This window comes from Maylandia zebra, linkage group LG9 (genome assembly GCF_041146795.1).
Source record: "Maylandia zebra isolate NMK-2024a linkage group LG9, Mzebra_GT3a, whole genome shotgun sequence".
Lineage (NCBI taxonomy): Eukaryota > Metazoa > Chordata > Actinopteri > Cichliformes > Cichlidae > Maylandia > Maylandia zebra.
The window spans coordinates 11,675,946-11,697,602 of record NC_135175.1 but is presented as its reverse complement, the minus strand read 5'-3'; the positions used below and the strand labels follow the sequence as shown (position 1 = coordinate 11,697,602).

Genomic DNA, 21,657 nt, shown 5'->3' with positions numbered 1-21,657 from the left:
TCAGCACCAGATCGAGTCGAGTGGCTCTCAGCCAATTAAATTACGCTGTTTGATCACACGACACCGTTAGCCAGCAGTGTGTCTCCTAAAAGAGAGCTGTTTAAAGGTGAGTGATTAAGTTTTTCTCCTAAATAGAGATCATTACAGAACGCCTAGTCCTACTTAAAATCCCATTTATTATTATTATTTTTTTTATCATCTACTCGAACTAAGGAAAACGTTTGACTAACTCAAAGACAATTTCCACGCCTCCCCTGCCTGACTGCAGAGGCAGTTTTGAATTTAGGAGCGCCAAGATGGCAGCGGCAAACCCTGGCGGCTCTCCGGTGAGTATATATATATATTTTTTTATCTTCAAGTTTGTCTTTTGAAACCTTAATTTTATTTAAATCCGTTGCTCACGTATAAAGTACACAGACGGGGTCTTTGCTCAACTCGTCTGAGGCGTGTCTCACTAAGCGCTACATGCTAGCATCCTGCTAACCGAGCTACCCTTTACATGCTGTGCTTTAGAAAATAGGATACTCGTTAAAAAAAATACTCCGCAGATATTGATTGATAGATAGACGAACACTGCAAATATAATGTTGGAAACGAGAACGGCCTTTAGTGAAGGGGTAAAATACACCATGAATAAAGCCATAGAGTGAATGGCTGCCATGGTTGCAGAACAGCCTGATTTAATGACAAGAATGGGGAAGAGTGAGGTGAAGTGAACCACAGCCACAAAACACGGTCAGACAAGGCGGCAAAAGGGCAGTGATCTGTCCGTCAGTATGAAGTTGGTGTGTGCTTTGGTGAACAAAAACTCCAGACTGGTAGCAGGAAGATGGGAGACTCGTGTTTCACTGGAATAGTGGTGAATTAAAACATCCTTTGTTGGGGACATTTCGGTGTAAATGCATCCATACAGGCAAGACAGAGGCAGACCAGACAGTGAAGAAAACAAGGCAAACATTAGAAATATAAAAACGGAAATATAGGATGAGTCGGGGATGAGTTCCTGCCCCAAGTGGAGGAGTTCAAGTATCTCGGGGTCTTGTTCGCGAGTGATGGGAGAAGGGAGCCGGAGATCGACAGACGGATTGGGGCTGCAGCTGCAGTAATGCGGACGCTGCACCGGTCCGTCGTGGTGAAGAGGGAGCTGAGTGTAAAAGCGAAGCTCTCAATTTACCGGTCGATCTACGTCCCTACCCTCACCTATGGCCTTTACATGACTAACGTCCCCTCTTCTCCCTACCTCACATTAGCCCCCATCTTTCTTCCAGGTGGAAAAGACCCGTCACCTTCTGGGAGTGGCGGCTCCCGTGGGAACAGCTCCCACCACCAAGTCCCTGAGTGAGTCTCTGTCCCCCAGCGTGAGCTCCAGCACTCTGTCCACGTCCACCTCCGCCTCCTCGCAGATCTCCAGCACCACCTTTGAAAGCGTGAGAAGGAGCTGGCCACCAAGGTGAGAAAAACGTGGGCTTAGTGGGCGTTCTTGTTGCTGCCTTCTTCCTTCTCTGCTCGGTCTTGTTCCTGTTGTGTTGTAGTGCCTGCGCCTTCTGACACACACCTTCAATACTGAATACAACCAGCTGGTGAACAGCATCAGTGACTGCAAGGTGAGAAATAATACAAAGAAATAAAAAAATAGCCTTTCTGTGTCACATCAGGGAGTTCCTATATTGACGTCTACCTCATCCTGCTGTTGTTTCACTTCAGCTTTCTCTCATCTCACCGATCGGACGTGATCCATCCGTGACGAGCTTCAGCAGTGCCACCCTCACCCCTTCCTCTACCTGCCCCTCTCTCTCGGACTCGCGCTGTGGCTCCATGGGCCAGAAGTAAACATATTTTTAGGAACATTGACCTCGATCTGCAAACGGTTATTGACAGGTTATCCATTTGATTCTAACTTGGTGTGATTTGTGTTAAAGGACCCCTGAGAACAGCTCACGTGCCTCCAGTCCCTCCTGCTCAGACTGTGAAAACTTCCCGATGGTTCCCACTCTGGAGACCTCCTACCTTGCGCGGGCTGCAAAGAACGAGTTCCTGAACTTGGTGCCTGATATTGAAGAAATGCGACCAGGGTGAGTAATGCCATATTAACCCAAATACTGTCACTATGACATGTGTCTCACAGACCAAATGTAAGTCGACACTCATGTTCTCTAGTTCAAGCAGAAATGATGTGGATCGATTCAAATTCCTGAGCCTGGATGATTTCAGCTGGAAACAAACCAACTCTGCTTCTTCCTCAGATAATTCAATTCAATTTTATTTATATAGCGCCAAATCACAACAAAAGTCGCCTCAAGGCGCTTCATAGATACAGAGAAAAACCCAACAATCATATGACCCCCTATGAGCAAGCACTTTGGCGACAGTGGGAAGGAAAAACTCCCTTTTAACAGGAAGAAACCTCCAGCAGAACCAGGCTCAGGGAGGGGCGGGACCATCTTCTGCGACCGGTTGGGGTGAGAGAAGGAAGATGGGATAAAGACATGCTGTGGAAGAGAGACAGAGGTTAATAACAGATATGATTCAATGCAGAGAGGTCTATTAATACATAGTGAGTGAGAAAGGTGACTGGAAAGGAAAAACTCAATGCATCATGGGAATCCCCGGCAGCCTACGTCTATTGCAGCATAACTAAGGGAGGATTCAGGGTCACCTGGTCCAGCCCTAACTATATGCTTTAGCAAAAAGGAAAGTTTTAAGCCTAATCTTAAAAGTAGAGATAGTGTCTGTCTCCTGAATCCAAACTGGAAGCTGGTTCCACAGAAGAGGGGCCTGAAAACTGAAGGCTCTCCCTCCCATTCTACTTTTAAATACTCTAGGAACAACAAGTAGGCCTGCAGAGCGAGAGCGAAGTGCTCTAATAGGGTGATATGGTACTACAAGGTCATTAAGATAAGATGGGGCCTGATTATTTAAGACCTTGTATGTGAGGAGCAGGATTTTGAATTCAATTCTGGATTTAACAGGAGAAATCTGCTCTCTCTTTCTAGTCCCTGTCAGGACTCTTGCTGCAGCATTTTGGATTAGCTGAAGGCTTTTCAGTGAGTTTTTTGGACATCCTGATAATAATGAATTACAGTCGTCCAGCCTGGAAGTAATAAATGGTAAATGCCCTGTATTTATATAGCGCTTTACTAGTCCCTAAGGACCCCAAAGCGCTTTACATATCCAGTCATCCACCCATTCACACACACATTCACACAATAAATGCATGAACTAGTTTTTCAGCGTCACTCTGAGACAGGATATTTCTAATTTTAGAGATGTTGCGCAAATGGAAGAACGCAGTCTTACATATTTGTTTAATATGTGCGTTGAAGGACATGTCCTGGTCAAAAATGACTCCAAGGTTCCTCACAGCGTTACTGGAGGCCAAGGTAATGCCATCCAGAGTAAGAATCTGGTTAGATACCATATTTCTAAACTTTTCAGGGACGAGTACAATAACCTCAGTTTGATCTGAATTAAGAAGCAGAAAGTTAGCGGCCATCCAGGTCTTTAAGTCTTTAAGACATTCCTGCAGTGTAACTCATTGGTGTGTGTTATCTGGCTTCATGGACAGATAGAGCTGGGTGTCATCTGCATAGCAGTGAAAATTTATGCTATGTCTTCTAATGATGCTGCCTAGGGGAAACATGTATAATGTAAACAGAATTGGTCCTAGCACTGAACCCTGTGGAACTCCATAATTAACCTCAGTGTGTGAAGAGGACTCTCCATTTACATGCACAAATTGGAGTCTATTAGATAGATATGTCACAAACCAAACTGTACACTGGTAAACTGTTACAATAAAAAAGACCGTAATTTTCTTTACTCTTCTTTATTTATGTAACTTTTGTTTTCACTGGCAATTTAGTATTAGGTTAGGACAAAAAACAAATTAGGAAGGTTAAAGACAGAACATTACTAGATTGTGGTTTTAATTAAAATGTAGCCTTTGACAATGCTGAACACATGAGAAGCTACTTTAAGGCATATCACCCAATTTGTAATATTGCTAAACATTTCTTAAGGCAGACGAGTCATGCTGGCTGGGTCAGTGTCATTTTTGTTGTAATTGATGTCTGGTTTGTTCTGTTCCCTAGTGATGGGTAGGGATGGGTACCAGTATCCGGTGTTCTGACATAATCCTTGAAATAGTAATAACACAGTATCCTCAGCAAAGATGAATTAAACAAGTTTTATTTTAATGGAAGTTTACTTCAAGTCTTCAGATTTTTACTGTCTTTTATTTGATTACTTTAAAGTATATGATTACATTAGAGTAATTAAATAAAGACAGTTTTGATGGAGCTCCTGAGCCAGCCCAAGCTCTCTATGAAGACGAGGAAAAACTCCCCTGGGGGGCCAGACTGACGGGAAGAAACCTCGGGAAAGCCCATTCAAAGAGAGATCCCCTTTCCTGGGATGGCTGGGGGGGGTTACAGGAATTCCAAAACACTGAAATTTAAAGTGGGCCAATTAAAAAGAATTATTTCCTGAAAAAAAGAAAGGTAATTCATACATCACACATAAATGATAACGTCTGAATTGTGTGTGTTTGTGTGTGTGTGTGTGATAGGCTTATCTCAGCCAAGTGTGATGCTGTAGCTCCTCCAGCGTCGGCCGCGTCTCCGGGACTTTGGTTAAACACGCGTCCAAGAAATCCCGGCAGTCTGGAAAGAAAGGAAAGAGAAAAAACATGAAGATGATAGTTCCAGTGGTCCAAGCCATCAGTCAGTCTTGAAGTGTGACGTTTTCTTACTTTTGGACAGATGTCTTTTGAATTTCAGGCGCTTTTTGAGGAAGCTCGTGGTGTTAAAGTCCCCGGCATGAAGCGCTTCGTACAGAACCACTCCCATTTGCCATACCGTGGTGGGTCCACACCTGTAGCAACTGCGCCCGTACCACTCGGGAGGGGAGTAAATTTCTGTACCTAATAAACAGACACAATTGCAATTTCTTCTAAAACAAAAGGCGAAAATTGTGACATCTGTGAAGAGCAAGAGCAGAATATGTTACCATAGAAGACGCGGTACTGCGACTGCTCCTTAACAAAGCAGCTCAGTCCAAAGTCGATGATACGAACACGCGGTACATCTGAGCCGGTCTCAATTAGAATGTTCTCACTCTTGATGTCCCGGTGAAAGATGTGTTTATCCTCCAGGTGCTTCGCAGCATCAACCAGCTGCTTCAGAATGACCTGGAAATAGAGCAGGGCGATATGACCAAAAATATTTATCACGATATACATTTGAAAAGTTGTGATAACGATATAACTGACGATATAACTGACACTAGACAAAATACTTTACAACGCCACAACTTTATTAGTGCAAAAAACCCCATAAATGTATTTTCACTTAAACAAGCAGCTGTTTTTTTATGTGCATTAAAGTTATATAAAAATGTAACAGTGCAAATGCAAATTCCTCGCTGACAGTTTAACCGAAAGGCATTTCCAGTGGAAATTGGCCGACATATCCTCAGCATAACCATGTAAAATATCCACAAAGCTTAAAAAGAGGTTATACACACACAATACGGTAATATCACGTTGAGGTGCAGTACGTATCACTCCGCGAGGCGCCTGCCTACGATAGCCGTAATGCTCCGACAATCCATCGAGCGGTGCGGCTTTGTAGCTTAGCAAAGTCGCCGTGTACATAAAATCGTTTTGAGGTCAGTAAACACAACCAGAATTCATACATAAGGCACACGGGATTATAAGGGGCACTGTCGAGTTTCAGAAAAATCAAAGGATTGATTTTAAGTGTGCCGTATTTTCCAAACAACACGGTAATAACGGTGGCCCGCTAGCATGCGCTACCAAAAATCGTGCTTTGTTGTGTATCTGACGGACGAAAGCTAAACCAGTTCCACACCACTAAAGTTGCAGCATTTTTACAAACCAGTTCTGGTTCATCCGTTTCATTCAACGATCCACTTTTGCTCTTCTCTTTCTGCGTCACCGCCATCTGCGTATGTAAACATAGGCACTGCGCATGCGCGTTTTACCTATTCTAGCGCGATATTTCATTTTCCTATCGTTGCCCAAAATTACACCGGTATTACCGTGAATGGTATGATATAGCCCAGCCCTACCTGGAAACGATGAAAAAGACAATAATCAATCAATGGGTTAATGTTTCTCTAATACTCTGTGCTTTGATTGAATGATGTACAGTCTAAGACTCTTCTAAGGCAAGTCAACTTGCCTTGGCCTTGTCCTCTGGCAAAAATCCTCCATTTTCTTCTATGTATTTATCCAGGTCCACAGCGGGGACAGGTCTCTCCATCACCAGGATCAGCTCTCTGCCAAAGTCAAACCACTCCAACAGAGACACTGGGGCTGATGTTTCCACTGATCCATCTGCTTCAGCTGCAAGCTTCAGCATGATGGCAACTTCCACTGACACATTCTTCCCGTTATCATCCTGAAATATTTCAACAAAGTGGATGATGAGGCACAGACGTTCCACAGGTGAACGCTGCATGCAATCCACTAATGTAAAAACAATTCAAGTCTTGCACATTTACCTTCACTTTGCAGTACACTTTCCCCTTTGGGATGTGTTTGATGGCCACCTAAAAGACACAGGGCATTGATGAGCATTTCCTCAGTATGACATCATTAAAGGTGTAAAACAGCATACATCTCAGCTTACGATATTATCCCTTATCTGCATTACTGCCTGTCTTACTACCACCATCTGAACACTTACTGGTAAATGATCCTTTATGCGGTAGCCAGCAAACACTGCTCCACAGCCTCCTTCTCCAAGCCGGTGCTCCTCCACGTATCTTGCTTGGAAGTCACCTAAACAGACAAACACAAATTGGGTTTTACTACAGCTGTCACACAAATTACTCTCTGCTGTACCCTAAATGTTCATTTTGCTCTTCACCTGAATATAAAAGCTAAGCTGCTTGCTACTTACGTTTCTGTTCAGCCACTGACTTTTTGGCAACGGTTTTGGTTTTGTCCTGGTCCACGTTCTTTTTCTTAGGTGGGTCCCTGGTGTCTCCCGCAGCTTTCCTTTTGCCAGCCTTTTTGTTTTTACTGCAGCTCTCTGAAATCTCTATGCTGCAGTCTGCAGATGTGGAAAACACCAAAAGCACATCAGCTTATTAGATAATAGACACAAATATCTCCCAAACACTAATATCTTCAAACTAGCAACCAGATGTACACTTAATCTACCCCTCACTCAACTAATTAGCCTACCTTTACCAGTGTCCAACCAGGAAGATGCCTGCCCCTTGTCACCGCTCACATGCTCAAGAAGTTTACGCTTTTTTGCTGTATTGGTTGTCCCCGCTTCATCTTGTTGGACCTTTCGCTTGACTCCCCCGACCACATGAGCATCTGAGCTGGTGGAAGGACCAGCCTGCTCAGTGACCCTCCTTCTTTTTATGGGGGTCGTTTTTTCAGGACTGGCCTTTCTTTTAGCCATCCTGCTCTTACAATCTATAAACAACAACAACACATTAGTGAAAAAGAGTGCTCGACATCAGGACTAGAAGGATTTTGATGTCATTGAATTTTAAATTAGTATTGCTTACAATATAATAACAAGTTTATCCTTTTGATAAAAAACACCAACACGAGTGGACCATACTAGGTCTACTAAGTCTAGATACTGATGACACTTGTTGCTCTGTTTTCACTGCTCAGTCCAAGAATAAACTTGTCACATTATTTTACCAAAAGACAAAGTGCCCCAGTAACCTTTCTTTGATTAGACATGTTGCACTCAGGTTAGTTTCAATCAAAACCAGGATTTAAATCCTCTAAAAATGAATCATTTTATACACAGAGCCTCAACATTGTTAGAAATGTACATTCTGTTATTTAGGGGATTTTATTTTTTACTTACTTTGATCTCCTGGATCTTTCTTATCTGCCTCAGTCGTAACTTTTCTTGTTTCCTTTTTCATCTTAATTTTTAAAATAGAAAATGTCACCTTAATGAGTGAATAGTCCTTCAAATGTCTGGATGCTTGACTTTTCTAACTAAGCTGTATAAGTCAGTTCTGTAAGTGAGCTTTAAAAGTAAACTCCGGAGTCTATGGCAACACAACATTAGAACCTTGCCTTTTAGTGACATCACTAAAAGGCAGTGTCCCAAGTAGTTTAAAGAAAAACACTCTGGCATTTCATATAATTCAGTAATTTCACATTAAACTTTCTTTCATTATCCTTTCATTATTTGTTTAAAGACTTGATGTGTGGATGCTACTATGAAGACTTCTAGTTGAGCAAACACTAATAAACACTGACTAGTTTATCTGAGATAAAATATAACACTTTTTTATTAAGTCAGTGTTAACTCTGTTTTTTTCTGTTAGGATCATTCAATAGTATCAGAAGAGAAAAGAAAAGTATGTTTTGTTTTGTTTTTTTTCTTCAAGATCTGTTCACATGTACTTTAGCAAGAGTGAGTACACAGCGTTAAAAAATGGTACTTAGTGTAGTGAGGAAGGCGAAAAGCAAAGAGAGCATATGAAGGTAATATTGAAGAAGGCGCAGTTTTGAAGTGGTGAAAGGCAAAGGCATGAGTGCAAGCGTAATAAAAGGTAATAGGAGAGATGTCGAGCAGGCGGAGGACTTGGCTGGAGCAGGAAAAGGCAAAAGGGGAAACGCGAGTGCACGTCTGAAACTTCTTCACTGTCAGTGAATCCTAATTCTTAAGACTAACTAAGAAGAATAAATCTATGTATGAATGTCGTTTTGAGCACATCTCCTCTTTCTACTGATCAATTCTTCCACCTAGTGGATAGATGATAGTATTGCAGCTTGTCTCGTCACCTGTTGTGTGTTTTGTGTGCTCCAGAACCTGCGTCCTGTTGGAGTACTGTACGTAAAACACACAAACACTGGAGTGAACACAGCTGCTGAACATCTCTATATTCATAACTTCTTCCTGTTATCTCATATCTGTCTCCCTTCATCTGTGTAGGAACGGTGTACAGATGTATGAGTATGTCACTCCTGCTCCTCCACCTAACACCTCCACTCCAAACTAAGTTTGCTCTGCTGCTTTGGTTCACTGATCTGCAAGTATCTGTCATTTGTTTGCAGATGTCTGCAGGAATTATTGTAATGATCCATTAATGGTGCCTGATTTCATTCAGTTTTACAGCTTGTCTCGTGTTTTTGAACTGCTTCCCTCACAGTTGTACACAGTGCTAACATGTGCTCTTACTCTGTGTTTTATTCCTGAAGAAAAAGAAAGTGCCCAGCCCAGCAGGATGAAGATGGGCCATACGTCAAGAAGCCTCCAAATGCCTTCATGCTCTATCTCAAAGAGCAGAGGCCAAAGGTCATTGCTGAACTCAACATCCCTGGAAATGCAGCCGTAAATGCAGTGGTGGGACAGAGAGTAAGTGTGTAACTCTGCATACATTTATGCATCTGTTAATGTTGTCTGCTCATGTTTTTGCATGTGTCCCAGCTGTCCTGTAGTTATGTGTAGTAGCAGTGCTCACAGTGTGTTCTTATGATCTTCTGTCCACAGTGGAAGTCGCTTTCAAACGACCAGAAAGCCAGATATTTCAAGCAGGCTGAAACAGAAAGACAGAATCATGCCAAAGAGCATCCAGCCTGGTCGACCAAAGAAAACTATGTATGTCCAACAATAATTTCATTATAGACGATTGGACTGATTTCAATTGAATTAAACTGTTACTCCTGTTATTTCAACATCTGTCTTTGTGTAAATAAATGAAAAAACAAACAAAAGATGCTTCTGTCATAAGTTACAGCAGGATGAAACAACCTTCATGTAGTTCTTGTTTTTAACACTGCAAACCTTCTTTAGTTCTTTTGTTTCCTTTCATATTCAGCACACATCTGTCAGTGTCCACTAACTGTCAGGGAAAAGCCAGATAAAAACACTGTGGGGTCTTTTGGGACACGTGCTCGTTGGGTTTACTCATAGATATCAGAAATGATCTGTTCTGTATTCAAAGGATACACGAAGGACGTTTGTATTAAATGCAATATAGCGACTGATCATATGCTGGTTTCTTTGGGGGCTTTTCACCACCATGTTACACAAATCCAGTTTCTAACTGAAAAGAAAATCCTTCACCATTTTCTAATCAAATTCCCTGGTTTCCCATGTCAGAGATGTCATGGCTGAAAGGATCATCGCATATTGAGCTCAAAGCTAAACTCTTGTGTAGGGCCTCTTTCCATGTTGTACCATTCATTTTAAAAAGTCCTGGTAACAAGAGACAGAGGTGACTTGATGTATTACAGTTACTTCCCAATTTACAGAAATGATGTGACTTCTGACATTTTCCTAGCAGGAAATGTGCTACTGTGGGACACTGAAAGAATAAACAGCAAGGCACGTTTTGTTTTAATAACTTTTCTTTACTTCATTTGTATGAACTAGGTTTACCTTACAAAATCTTATACTGTATATAATGTTTTATGTTTAATTCATGTCAATGTCAGCTCGTGTTTACTCGGGTGAGCAGTACCGGCCCACAAAGAGAATGCTCTTGGTGGGTTTATGTCGGATGAAGAAGATGAAGGGATGGTCGGCAACAAACTCAGCGGGAATCGTTATAGAGCGGACTTCCATGTCAACCCCAGTGGCAGCAGCAGCCTCAGTTCCTTCTTCATTTACATCCACCAAAGCCTTGTGGACAACTTTGGACACTATCAGGTCATTTGCTGGAGACATTCCTAGTAGATGAAGAGCCCAGAAATCAGTTGTGTTTTTTTCTTTACCAGATGATGTTTTGCAGTTTTTGTGCTCTCAATATAACTGTATAATTGATTCAGTGTGTCTCATTGGTGCAATATTTCTCACCAGAGAAGTCTCTCTTGTAGATGTCAAAAGCGTTCTCCATTCCCATGTTGGTCAGGATTTTCTCCAAGTCATACTTCTCCTCCATCTTAAATCGAGGGAGCTTGACATCAACCTCGTTGGGGCTCATCATGTCTGGGCGAGTCCAGTCCACAAAGTTCTGATAGGTCAGCTCCTTCTCCAGCTGTGTGGATACAGTGTCACTAGCTTGTCTGATTGAAACTGGACATTAAAGTACTGGTAAGTGCATCTTACCTTTTCCAAGCCTGTGGTATCATCTTCTATGTCATTAGGCAGGAATATGAGCATGCTGAGGTCATTTCCTTTATACGGCATCTCAAGAATCTGTCCAGAAACATTGTTTTTATTTATTACTCCATCAAAGATGATCTGACTTCCTAATCTAGAAATTTAGGCTGATATTTGTAAAAGACAAGTTTTAGATCATGCTGGTGAAATCCTGTAATAAGCTGAAAGTGATGGATGTTACCTTGCAGTTGGCCTCAGGAATGGTCGCAAAAGGAAATTTACTTTTCTGCTGCATCATCTTCACCGGCTTAGTGTCGTTCTGAAAAATAGGGGAGACAAGAGAAATGTTTTTTGTGTTTAGTCTCAAAATGATCTCAAAAAGTTCTGTCATGGTTTTATTCCAGCCATTGAGTGGATTTGGATGTAGAGCACACGTCACAACACAATTTGTTCTTGTTAGCCGAAGTTTGTGATGTGCTGTTGTTTGAGATTTATTTGAGAACTTATTGGATATTACATGAATAATAAACTGCATTGCATAACTGCATAAAGTTGGAAAGTGATCGTCCTAAAAGCACGATTTTATCCCCTCAGAGCTCCAGGCTTTATGTTCTCATTCAGCAAAGTCCACAGCTCGTTTGTAGTATGACAGATCAAAGTATAACTGCACCATCCTATGCTGCCTTTCTGCACTGTTACCTTGTTCAGTCGAAACTGCGCATCAGCAGTCTTCTCCTCCTTAAACTGCGTGTTCCAGCTGCCCTTGAAGTAAATGGCATTCACGAGAACCAGCTTCGTCAGGCTACCCACTGTATCCTGGCTTAGCAAGTCCTTGATTTTATCTGGTAAAAAGAATTTATGAAAACTATTAACTATTACCAAAGATGCACTAGTTACTGTACAACATCTTCAGCTATAAAATCAGAAAACAGGGCAACAGCAAGATGGTTTTTATTTTTAAAAAAGGGGGAAAAAGCTTTATGATCAGTATAACAGGGAACAAAAAACAAAAATTCAAGTGTAGGCTTGAACAAAATTCAAGCCTACGCTTGAAGCCACTGAGGCACAGCTGGCTGCCGGCAGAGCCGGCGGGCACGCCGGTGCAGCCCCCTCTAGCTTCTGCTCGGTGGCTACTGGGTGACGCCTCGTCTGGGGATCCTCAGCCCTTCCCATGAGGGTGGCACGGATGCCCCTCCGGTGGTCCTCCTTGGGCTCTCGCACTCTGGGGCCTCTGGATGTCTGGGGCCTGGATCTCCTCCATGCCTGCTTCATGGCCTGGGGGACGGGGCTATGGCTCGCTACATCCTCTTGCAGACCATTACATGTGGAAACCATTTGAATACAAGCGCGCTGATCCACACAGGTGTGCACACGGGTGTTCACTGCTCGTAGACTTAAATTACACCTTTCTTGGCTGCTACTTCAAAGCACATTGTGTGCTGTCTGTCCTGCGTGCTGCACAACAACATTGAATATTTAGTATTTACTGCTGTTTACACTTAGCTAGATTAATGCGATGGTGTTGTGTTTAGAAAGTTGCTTTGGTTTTTTTTGCTTGTTTTCTATTCTTTCTCTCTCAACAGGTGATCCAGGAGATTTTATTTATTTATTTATTTTCCCCCTTTCTCACTGTCCCTCTCCCCTTCTGTTTTTCTTTTCCTTCCTCTTTCTTTCTCCCTTTCCTGTCCCTCACTCATGTCTGTCCCGTCTGTAACAACTGAAAATGAAATAAAATAAATAATAAAAACAAAGGTCGATCAAATGGACCAATACGGCAATGCCGCGATGATCCATTTGGCAAAATAAATCCATTGGGTATCCTTGTTGGTCTTCAGACAAATATTCTGACGGCTAAAGAACCAAATGGGACAGGCAAAAAAAAAAAAGAAAGAAGCCACTGAGGTGGTTGTTAGCGGGGGTGACGCGATGCTTCTGGTATGCATGAATTAATTAAACAGTCCAATAACTCCAGCAGTACTTATCTTGTCCTTTTTGGTCTTTGTTCCAAACATTTTAAGATAAAAGCGCAGCGGTCACAAACGTTTTGCCTTCTTATGATTAACAACACACCTGACGCTGATTACGTGCGTCCACCTTAAATACCTTACATAAACCTACCATACAGGAACTTAAAAAGGTGGAATCCTCAGTGGTGCTTGGTGCCACACCCTCAGGGACTTTAATGTTATATAAAAACACTGACAGCTCAATATCTGCCTCAGTCACTCTCCCTGATCCAGCTGAGTCACCAATAGGAAAAATCTGCTTTTCACAGGAACTTGGTAACAGCAATAAGAGAATACGTAGTTTATTCCAAGAAGATATCGTCTCTCTCCCATATATAACATCTTATTGGAACCGATATGTTCCAGATATCAAGTGGAAGACAGTCTGGATGGTCCCCCATAAATATTTGATTGTAAATAAGGTGAAAGAAGTCTCATTTAAAATTCTACATAAATGTTATCCAGCCAGTCACTACATGGTCAAATGTAAAAGGGACATAAATACTAATTGTACTTTCTGTGGGGATCATCCAGAAACTGTGACGCATCTTTTTTGGTACTGTTCTTTTACACAGAGATTCTGGAAGGAATTTAGCAGGTTTGTTATTGTCCATATTTTAAGGGAGTTTTCTTTACGATGGGAAAATGTTTTATTCTGTTTGTTTAAGTTCCCCAAGAAGTATGATAAAAAATTTTTATGATGAATTTGTTCATACTTTTAGCTACATTTTTTATCCATAAATGTAAGTTTACTAACAAAACACCATATTTCTGTCATTATTTTAAGGATGTGGAAATGTACATACAATCAATATCAGACTCCACCAACACAAAGGCTCTCAAAACAATACATGTATGTGTATTCTTATAATTGTTACCTTTTTCTTTTACTCTTGGCTTTCTGTGTTCATGTTCTGTTGTTTTGTATACTTCATCTGTTCGTATGTTGTATACTCATTGTTTATTAAATAAAGTTTAAAAAAAAGAAACTTAAAAAGGTTACCTCTAGCGGCAACATGAGGTATCAACCCAAAAATGGCTCCTACAAAAATAATGGGATTAAGATTGTCTCATTTCCAGCAGGTGGCACCACAGTCCTATAACCCTCATAGAAAGTCCTTGTATCCTATTATTATAGATGGTAGATTTATAAATGGCCTGTATTTGTATCGCGCTTTTATAAAAACAATGAATGAATTTCCTGCTGCACTTAAGATAATATAAAGATATAGAATCAATAGCAGCCAATCCTAAATGGGCCTGAAAAATAAAAATATGTTAAAGACACAAGTGATCAAAGTAGAAGTACCCATCACATAATATAATAAGAATAGAAGAATTGGCCTGCTATTTACAGCAACATACTGCTGTGATGGTTTTATTAATAGCATGAAACCAAACAGTAAAACCCAGAGATAGTGCTGCTTAATACTGAATAGAAATTAGACTGGAAGAACTGGAAACAGAAAATAATGTGGACGGTGGACAATCCGGTAATAATGTCTCAACTGAACACAACACAACTGATCCCCAAGGATTTACAGTGGAGATCATTTAAAGTTACATTATGCTTACCTTGTGTCTGCTTCTCCACCCAGCTGTTGATGTGGACCCTGGCCTCCTCTGCATTTCCTTTGAAGTCCACAGACTCGAGCTCAGCGTTGTAATGCTTTTTGGTGCCTTTTAAAAATTCCTGGAATTGTGAAAATAAGTCACTCGAAACAGATTCAACAAACTACGGAGACTTCAATCAAGTTCAGTCACTGTGTTAAAACATTTTCAGTCCTTTGGATGCAGTTGAAGCTTGAACTAACCAGTCAGCCTTTGTCTAATAAAAGATTAAAGCAAATAGCTTGTTGGATGCCAATTTAAGTAGCCAGCATAGAAAAATACACAGATTGTGGGTAAGCTGGTTTGTAACGTTTCGGTTCAGATGGCAGCAGTTTTTGCTGACAAATGTAAGTTTTAGTATTTCTAAGTATTAATAAATTACTGTTTTACTTCTTTATATATTTCTTTATACTATTTGCAAATATTTTAAAAGTTTAATCTGCTGTGATGACTGGAACACAAAGGAGAGAAATGGTGCCTTGTCTCTTGTTATGAACTGTAAATAGCTAAGTGCTTAGAGCAGCTGGTCCTAGCACACTTCAAATCCTGTCTCCCCCCCACCCTGGACCCCCACCAATTTGCATACCGCCAGAACAGGAGCACAGAGGATGCAGTCTCCATCGCACTGCACTCTGTCCTCTCACACCTGGACAACAACAACACCTACGCCAGAATGCTGTTTATAGACTTCAGTTCAGCATTCAATACAATCCACCCCTCACAACTCATCAGGAAACTGACAGACCTGGGCATCAGTTCCCTCATCTGCAAATGGTTACTGGACTTCCTGACCAACCGCCCCCAACATGTCCGGCTGGATAACCGCTGCTCATCTACCATCACAATGAACACCGGTGTACCACAAGGCTGTGTGATGAGCCCTTTCCTCTACTCCCTCTTCACCCACGACTGCAGACCTGCTGATGGTTCCAACACCATCATTAAGTTTGCAGATGACACCACGGTGATTGGCCTCATCAGTGACAACGATGAGGCCGCCTACAGGGAGGAGGTGGATCGTCTGGCTGAGTGGTGCGACACAAACAACCTGCTGCTTAACACCGAGAAGACCAAGGAGCTCATCGTGGACTACAGGAGGAATGCTGACCCACATCCACCCATCCACATTAAGGGGACGGCTGTGGAGCGTGTGAGCAGCTTCAAGTTCCTGGGAGTCCACATCTCCGAGGATCTCACCTGGACGACCAACTGCTCCAAGCTGGTCAAGAAGGCTCACCAGCGCCTCTTCTTCTTGAGGACTCTGAGGAAGAACCACCTGTCCTCAGACATCCTGGTGAACTTCTATCGCTGCACCATCGAGAGCATCCTGACCAACTGTATAACAGTCTGGTACGGGAACTGCTCTGCCTCGGACCGGAAGGCGTTGCAGAGGGTCGTGAAAACTGCCCAGCGCATCGCCGGAGCACCACTTCCTGCCATAAAGGACATCTACAGGAAGCGGTGTCTGAAAAGGGCTGGGAAAATCATCAAAGACCCCAGTCACCCATCACATGGACTCTTCACCCTCCTGCCCTCTGGGAGGCGCCACAGGAGCCTCCGGACTAAGACCACCAGGTACCGGAACAGCTACTTCCCCACAGCTGTCAGACTCCTGAACTCTGCCTCCTGACATCTGACCCACGTTAAACTCATGCACTGAACATACACACCCCCACAATGGACAACTGTACCCTCAAACACACAATAATAACATGGAGTGAACCACCACTCACAACCACTAGCACTTTATATAGCCTCTGTAGAAACTATCTACACCCTCACTTATCTTAACTGCACTACTGTATAGCTCTGTGTAAATAATCATTCTGTACATTCAATAATCTTTAATCCTACAACTGTTTACAACTTGCATAGTTGCCGGGGATTCCCATGATGCATTGAGTTTTTCCTTTCCAGTCTCCTTTCTCACTCACTATGTATTAATAGACGTCTCTGCATTGAATCATATCTGTTATTAACCTCTGTCTCTCTTCCACAGCAGGTCTTTTATCCTGTCTTCCTTCTCTCACCCCAACCGGTCACAGAAGATGGCCCCGCCCCTCCCTGAGCCTGGTTCTGCTGGAGGTTTCTTCCTGTTAAAAGGGAGTTTTTACTTCCCACTGTCGCCAAAGTGCTTGCTCATAAGGGGTCATATGATTGTTGGGTTTTTCTCTGTATCTATGAAGCGCCTTGAGGTGACTTTTGTTGTGATTTGGCGCTATATAAATAAAATTGAATTGAATTGAATTGAATTATCTGAGGAAGAAGCAGAGTTGGTTTGTTTCCAGCTGAAATCATCCAGGCTCAGGAATTTGAATCGATCCACATCACTTCTGCTTGAACTAGAGAACATGAGTGTCGACTTACATTTGGTCTGTGAGACACATGTCATAGTGACAGTATTTGGGTTAATATGGCATTACTCACCCTGGTCGCATTTCTTCAATATCAGGCACCAAGTTCAGGAACTCGTTCTTTTGCAGCCCGCGCAAGGTAGGAGGTCTCCAGAGTGGGAACCATCGGGAAGTTTTCACAGTCTGAGCAGGAGGGACTGGAGGCACGTGAGCTGTTCTCAGGGGTCCTTTAACACAAATCACACCAAGTTAGAATCAAATAGATAACCTGTCAATAACCGTTTGCAGATCGAGGTCAATGTTCCTAAAAATATGTTTACTTCTGGCCCATGGAGCCACAGCGGGAGTCCGACAGAGAGGAGCAGGTAGAGGAAGGGGTGAGGGTGGCACTGCTGAAGCTCGTCACGGATGGATCACGTCCGATCGGTGAGATGAGAGAAAGCTGAAGTGAAACAACAGCAGGATGAGGTAGACGTCAATATAGGAACTCCCTGATGTGACACAGAAAGGCTATTTTTTTATTTCTTTGTATTATTTCTCACCTTGCAGTCACTGATGCTGTTCACCAGCTGCTTGTATTCAGTATTGAAGGTGTGTGTCAGAAGGCGCAGGCACTACAACACAACAGGAACAAGACCGATCAGCTCCGAGCAGAGAAGGAAGAAGGCAGCAACAAGAACGCCCACTAAGCCCACGTTTTTCTCACCTTGGTGGCCAGCTCCTTCTCACGCTTTCAAAGGTGGTGCTGGAGATCTGCGAGGAGACGGAGGTGGACGTGGACAGAGTGCCGGAGCTCACGCTGGGGGACAGAGACTCACTCAGGGACTTGGTGGTGGGAGCTGTTCCCACGGGAGCCGCCTCTCCCAGAAGGTGACGGGTCTTTTCCACCTGGACGAAAGATGGGGGCGAATGTGAGGTGGGGAGAAGAGGGGAGGTTAGTCATGTAAAGTCTGTACTCTAAGAAAAAACTTTTTAGAATAGCACTTTGGTCTTTGAGCTGAAAAGTCATTTTTCCCTCAATGATATTAAACAGATTTATTTCTTTATGAATCTTTTAAGGCCCCACCTCCTGCAGCTGCTCCATCTTCTCCAGCTCCCACTGGTGCTCTAGGATGAGGCTATCTCCTCTGGGCCTCCAGCCGGCCAGGTTCTCCTCTCCACGCACATAAGCCACTGATGTGTCCAGGACCTTCCTCCTCCTCCTCTGCATCCCTGACTGGACTGAAAAAGAGTGAAAAAGCAGCTAACGTCCAAAAATAAGAAAACTTTGAAAGAACTCCAAAAAAACCTGGAGAACTTTTGCTCAAAAAACAGTTTTGTTTTTTTTAAATTACAAGGCAATCTGACAAAATGTCATCAAATGAGACTCAAGACTTCTGCAGGTCTCTGCCATGACTCAATTTTTTTTTCTTAACGGCAGAAACAATTGTTCCTTTTTTACTTTGTTTCTATTTTCTCTTTTTGTTTTTATCTGTTGAACAACAAACAACATTCATGCTGATTCACATAATATCCTGTCTCTAATCTCTGGGATTTCCTCGTAGCTCTTTGATGCAAAGAACATCCATCAAATGCTCCAGCTTGTGCTCAACATCATCGTGAACGGTGAAGGTACTCTGACGAGAAAATACTCAGTCGACCTTTTGGTTGATTTGTTAAAGAACCCCAAAATAGCTGATTACCTAACAAGGTATGCAGATAATTCACAGCTCTTTTCCTGAATAGCTGCTTTAAAACTCTGCTGAAAGCCTTTGTCCATTTCCAGGTATCCCCACTTCTCGGCATGTGTGTCTCAAGTGTTAGGACTGCTGCATTGGAAAGACCCAGACCCTGCAGCCAAGGTGAGAGACGACAAATATGATAACCCACACCAGCTGTGCTTAACTCTGTAAGTTCCCAGTATTCCCTGAAACCATCACGTGTGACACAGTTTACATCAGACGTGATGCAGCTGACGTCAACACTGACCTTCTTGTGGTAACAGAGACTTAAAAAAATAATAATAAAGCAACAAAGTGGGTCGCTCTTTGACAGTAAATTCCAGTGCGGTCCGCTCCAATCTCCTCAGGCTGACTCTCTTCTAGGCTCTCCTGACTGTTCCCTTTACATGTTGATGATGTGTCTTGTAAATCTGGATCCCTTTCCAGCAGGACGCTCCTCTTTTTCAGACAGTACCTCAGCTGCTCTCTCTCCTGACAGTCAGCTGTCCACCTCTGCATGGCCAGTCGAGCCAGCGCCGGCATTTGAGGCAGAGCTCGGAGCAGAGCGGGCAGCCAGGCTGAGCACGGAGCAGAGGTTGAAGGTCGCAAACTGACATCCACGTCTTCCAGAGAGCCCAGACCTCCTGCTGCAAACAGACTGCACCAACCGTTGTCTCCCACCAAGCTGTTGTAGGACAGATCCAGTGCACGGAGTGAGGAGAGACAGCCCCGTCTGCACACGGCAGCTGCACAGAGGAAGAGGACCCATTGATAACTGATCACTTTATGCCTGTTCACTTTACTGTTTTGTTCACAATGTTTCTGATGGAGACAAAAATAACACCGAATAGTTTCATTGTTTTGTTTTATACGACAGCTACAGATGCTGGCAGCATGAAATAAATGAAAGAAATATCAATTTCCTTCAGGCTTTACTTGTCTTAATATACATTTATGCAGCCTAATGATCCACTACAGACCAAAAAAGAAAAAGTATAATGTCATTGTGTGTTAGTTACCCAGATGTTGCATGTCATCAGTGGTGAGCTCGCAGCTGCAAAGACGGAGCTCGCTGACGACTGATGGCTGCAGAGCATCCAGCAGGAGCGCCAAGTGACCGCCAACCACTTTACACCAGGAAATATCCACCGTGCGCAGATAGGACACCGCCAGGGCTGATGCATAAACACAAAGTTTTCACCATTTCAGGCTAGAGGGTGGAAGAGGTATTCAGGGAGAATGACTTGAAGGAAAACTTCTATAAATAAACAAGTGTGTGTGTGTGTGTTACCCAGAGCAGTGAAGGACTCGTTGCTCATGTAGCAGCTGTTGAATGGCAGCCTCCTCATTTGTGTCGCAGGGAGGGCGGAGACCAGCAGGTGGACCACACCTCCCACTTCCTTATTGGATGACACATCAAGCTCGGTCAGTGCAGTGAGAGAGGGCAGCACCTGGACTGAAAAACAACGAGTCACATGACTGCTGCAGCGAGCATGCGATTAGTGTCCGGCGTGTGAGATTGGTAGCAACTGACTCAGAGCCTCTAGATCATCTCGCGTGAGGCAACACAGGTGGAGGTTGAGTCTCTCCAGGTGTGTGACGTGAGCCAGGTGAAAGGTGAGGCGGCTCAGTCCACCAGCTAGAAGCAGCTTTACAGTATATTAATCAGAACAATGCTGCTCTCTAATGTATCTTGGTAAAGCGCAGAAAAATCTAATGTTTTATATGATACAGTGTGATTTCAGTAACATATCATAATGGAGGCTTCAGCAAGTACTTACGAAGGAAATCTTTCCTCTGCTCTTCAGTTAGTTCATCAAATACCTCCCAAAACATCTGTATGGTGGGGTGGCGGTCATGATATCTCCAACCATAACTTGTGTTCTGAAAACAGTGAAAATGACTGTTATAATCATAGAGTTTGTAAGGTCAGGCATACACTATGTTGCCAAAAGTATTCCCTAACACATCCAAATCATTCAATTAATGTGTTCCAATCACTTCCATGGACACAGGTGTATTAAATCAAGCACCTAGGCATGCAGACTACTTCTACAAACATGTGTGAAAGGACGAGTCGCTCTCAGGAACTGAATGAATTCCAGCATGGTAATGTGATAGGATGCACCAGTGCAACAAGTCCAGTCATGAAATTTCCTCGCTATTAAATATTCCATAGTCAGCTGTTAGTGATATTATAACAAAGTGGAAGTAATTGGAAATGACAGCGAGTCAGCTGATGCTAAGGCTCATAGTGCACTTAAGTCACCAATATCTGCAGTCTGCTGTTGTTACAGATGTCCAAACTTCATTGGTTTCCATGGCTGAGCAGCTGCATCCCAGCCTTACACTGACAAACACAATGCAAAGCGTCAGATGGAGTGATTTAAGCATCTCAACACTGGACTCTAAAGCAGTGGAGATGTGTTTACTGGAGTGACGAATCACACTTCTCTGACTGGCAATCCGATGGATGTGTCAGGGTTTGGTGGTTGCCAGAAGTACTTGTCTGACTGCACTGTGCCAAGTGTAAAGTGTGGGCATGTGTGCACATGGCTGGGCACCAGTGCACAATACAAGGTCCATAAAGACATGGATGAGTGAGTTTGGTGTAGAAGAACTGGACTAGCCTGCACAGAGTCCTGACCTCAACCTGATAGAACATCTTTGGGATGAATTAGAGCAGCAACTGTGAGCCAGGCCTTCTCCTCCAACGTCAGTGTCTGACACCATAAATGCACCTCTGGAAGAATAGTCAAAAAATTCCCATAAACACACCTAAACCTTGTGGAAAGCTTTCCCAGAAGAGTGGAAGCAGTTATAGCTGCGAAGGGTGGGCTGACTATTATATTATACTATCATACAAAAGTCTGGATTAAGACTGAGATGTGACTCAAGTTCATATTTGTGTTAAAGCAGCCGACTG

General features: G+C 43.0%; 4 protein-coding genes across 7 annotated transcripts; 1 reads left to right on the top strand and 3 right to left on the bottom strand.

Annotated features, from left to right (window-relative positions):
• Window positions 1–22: 22 nt before the first annotated feature.
• LOC112433861 (transcription factor 7-like 1-B) lies at window positions 23–9,730 on the top strand. 4 transcript variants are annotated; one of them, XM_076887995.1, is made up of 5 exons: window positions 23–106; window positions 269–326; window positions 1,269–1,450; window positions 9,215–9,371; window positions 9,507–9,730. In XM_076887995.1, exons 2-5 carry the CDS (start codon window positions 297–299, stop codon window positions 9,639–9,641), a joined length of 504 nt encoding a protein of 167 aa, XP_076744110.1. In that variant the 5' UTR covers window positions 23–106; window positions 269–296; the 3' UTR covers window positions 9,642–9,730. The 4 variants fall into 4 exon arrangements, with proteins under 4 accessions (XP_076744110.1, XP_076744109.1, XP_076744108.1 ...); XM_076887994.1 differs by having other exon boundaries at window positions 42–106; window positions 214–326; XM_076887993.1 differs by lacking the exon at window positions 23–106 and having other exon boundaries at window positions 131–326.
• Window positions 4,216–8,046, bottom strand: LOC112434909 (serine/threonine-protein kinase pim-1-like). Its single transcript, XM_076887990.1, has 9 exons — window positions 7,866–8,046; window positions 7,214–7,456; window positions 6,927–7,079; window positions 6,711–6,805; window positions 6,526–6,573; window positions 6,204–6,422; window positions 5,008–5,188; window positions 4,751–4,921; window positions 4,216–4,661 (listed from the first exon to the last, which is right to left on the bottom strand). Exons 1-9 carry the CDS (start codon window positions 7,924–7,926, stop codon window positions 4,570–4,572), a joined length of 1,263 nt encoding a protein of 420 aa, XP_076744105.1. The 5' UTR covers window positions 7,927–8,046; the 3' UTR covers window positions 4,216–4,569.
• A 618-nt stretch (window positions 9,731–10,348) lies between the features above and the next one.
• Window positions 10,349–18,241, bottom strand: LOC112434235 (leukocyte elastase inhibitor-like). Its single transcript, XM_024801843.2, has 10 exons — window positions 18,176–18,241; window positions 17,761–17,919; window positions 17,352–17,473; window positions 17,147–17,258; window positions 14,642–14,759; window positions 11,760–11,902; window positions 11,302–11,379; window positions 11,067–11,156; window positions 10,815–10,995; window positions 10,349–10,687 (listed from the first exon to the last, which is right to left on the bottom strand). Exons 1-10 carry the CDS (start codon window positions 18,239–18,241, stop codon window positions 10,461–10,463), a joined length of 1,296 nt encoding a protein of 431 aa, XP_024657611.2. The 3' UTR covers window positions 10,349–10,460.
• On the bottom strand, window positions 18,100–21,472 carry LOC112433913 (leucine-rich repeat-containing protein 31-like). Its single transcript, XM_076887988.1, has 5 exons — window positions 21,379–21,472; window positions 20,513–20,615; window positions 20,023–20,187; window positions 19,751–19,906; window positions 18,100–19,477 (listed from the first exon to the last, which is right to left on the bottom strand). Exons 1-5 carry the CDS (start codon window positions 21,394–21,396, stop codon window positions 19,020–19,022), a joined length of 900 nt encoding a protein of 299 aa, XP_076744103.1. The 5' UTR covers window positions 21,397–21,472; the 3' UTR covers window positions 18,100–19,019.
• Window positions 21,473–21,657: the final 185 nt, after the last annotated feature.

Bases quoted from the DNA above. Each gene is read 5' to 3' on its own strand.
- LOC112434235 (XM_024801843.2), bottom strand. From the start codon at position 18,241: ATGCAGAGGAGGAGGAGGAAGGTCCTGGACACATCAGTGGCTTATGTG. The intron at 17,920-18,175 runs GCCGGCTGGAGG...TCTTTCGTCCAG, and splicing joins TGCGTGGAGAGGAGAACCTG to GTGGAAAAGACCCGTCACCT. The intron at 14,760-17,146 runs GTTCCTGAACTT...TCACAATTCCAG, and splicing joins CGCGGGCTGCAAAAGAACGA to GAATTTTTAAAAGGCACCAA.
- LOC112433913 (XM_076887988.1), bottom strand. The intron at 20,188-20,512 runs GTAAGTACTTGC...GTTGTTTTTCAG, and splicing joins GCAGAGGAAAGATTTCCTTC to TCCAGGTGCTGCCCTCTCTC. The intron at 19,478-19,750 runs GTAACTAACACA...TCCTCTGTGCAG, and splicing joins TGATGACATGCAACATCTGG to CTGCCGTGTGCAGACGGGGC.
- LOC112434909 (XM_076887990.1), bottom strand. From the start codon at position 7,926: ATGAAAAAGGAAACAAGAAAAGTTACGACTGAGGCAGATAAGAAAGAT. The intron at 7,080-7,213 runs GTAGGCTAATTA...CCACATCTGCAG, and splicing joins CTGGTTGGACACTGGTAAAG to ACTGCAGCATAGAGATTTCA. The intron at 6,574-6,710 runs GTAAGTGTTCAG...TGTGTCTTTTAG, and splicing joins GCATAAAGGATCATTTACCA to GTGGCCATCAAACACATCCC.
- LOC112433861 (XM_076887995.1), top strand. From the start codon at position 297: ATGGCAGCGGCAAACCCTGGCGGCTCTCCG. The intron at 327-1,268 runs GTGAGTATATAT...TCTTTCTTCCAG, and splicing joins CAAACCCTGGCGGCTCTCCG to GTGGAAAAGACCCGTCACCT. The intron at 1,451-9,214 runs GTGAGAAAAACG...TTATTCCTGAAG, and splicing joins AGAAGGAGCTGGCCACCAAG to AAAAAGAAAGTGCCCAGCCC.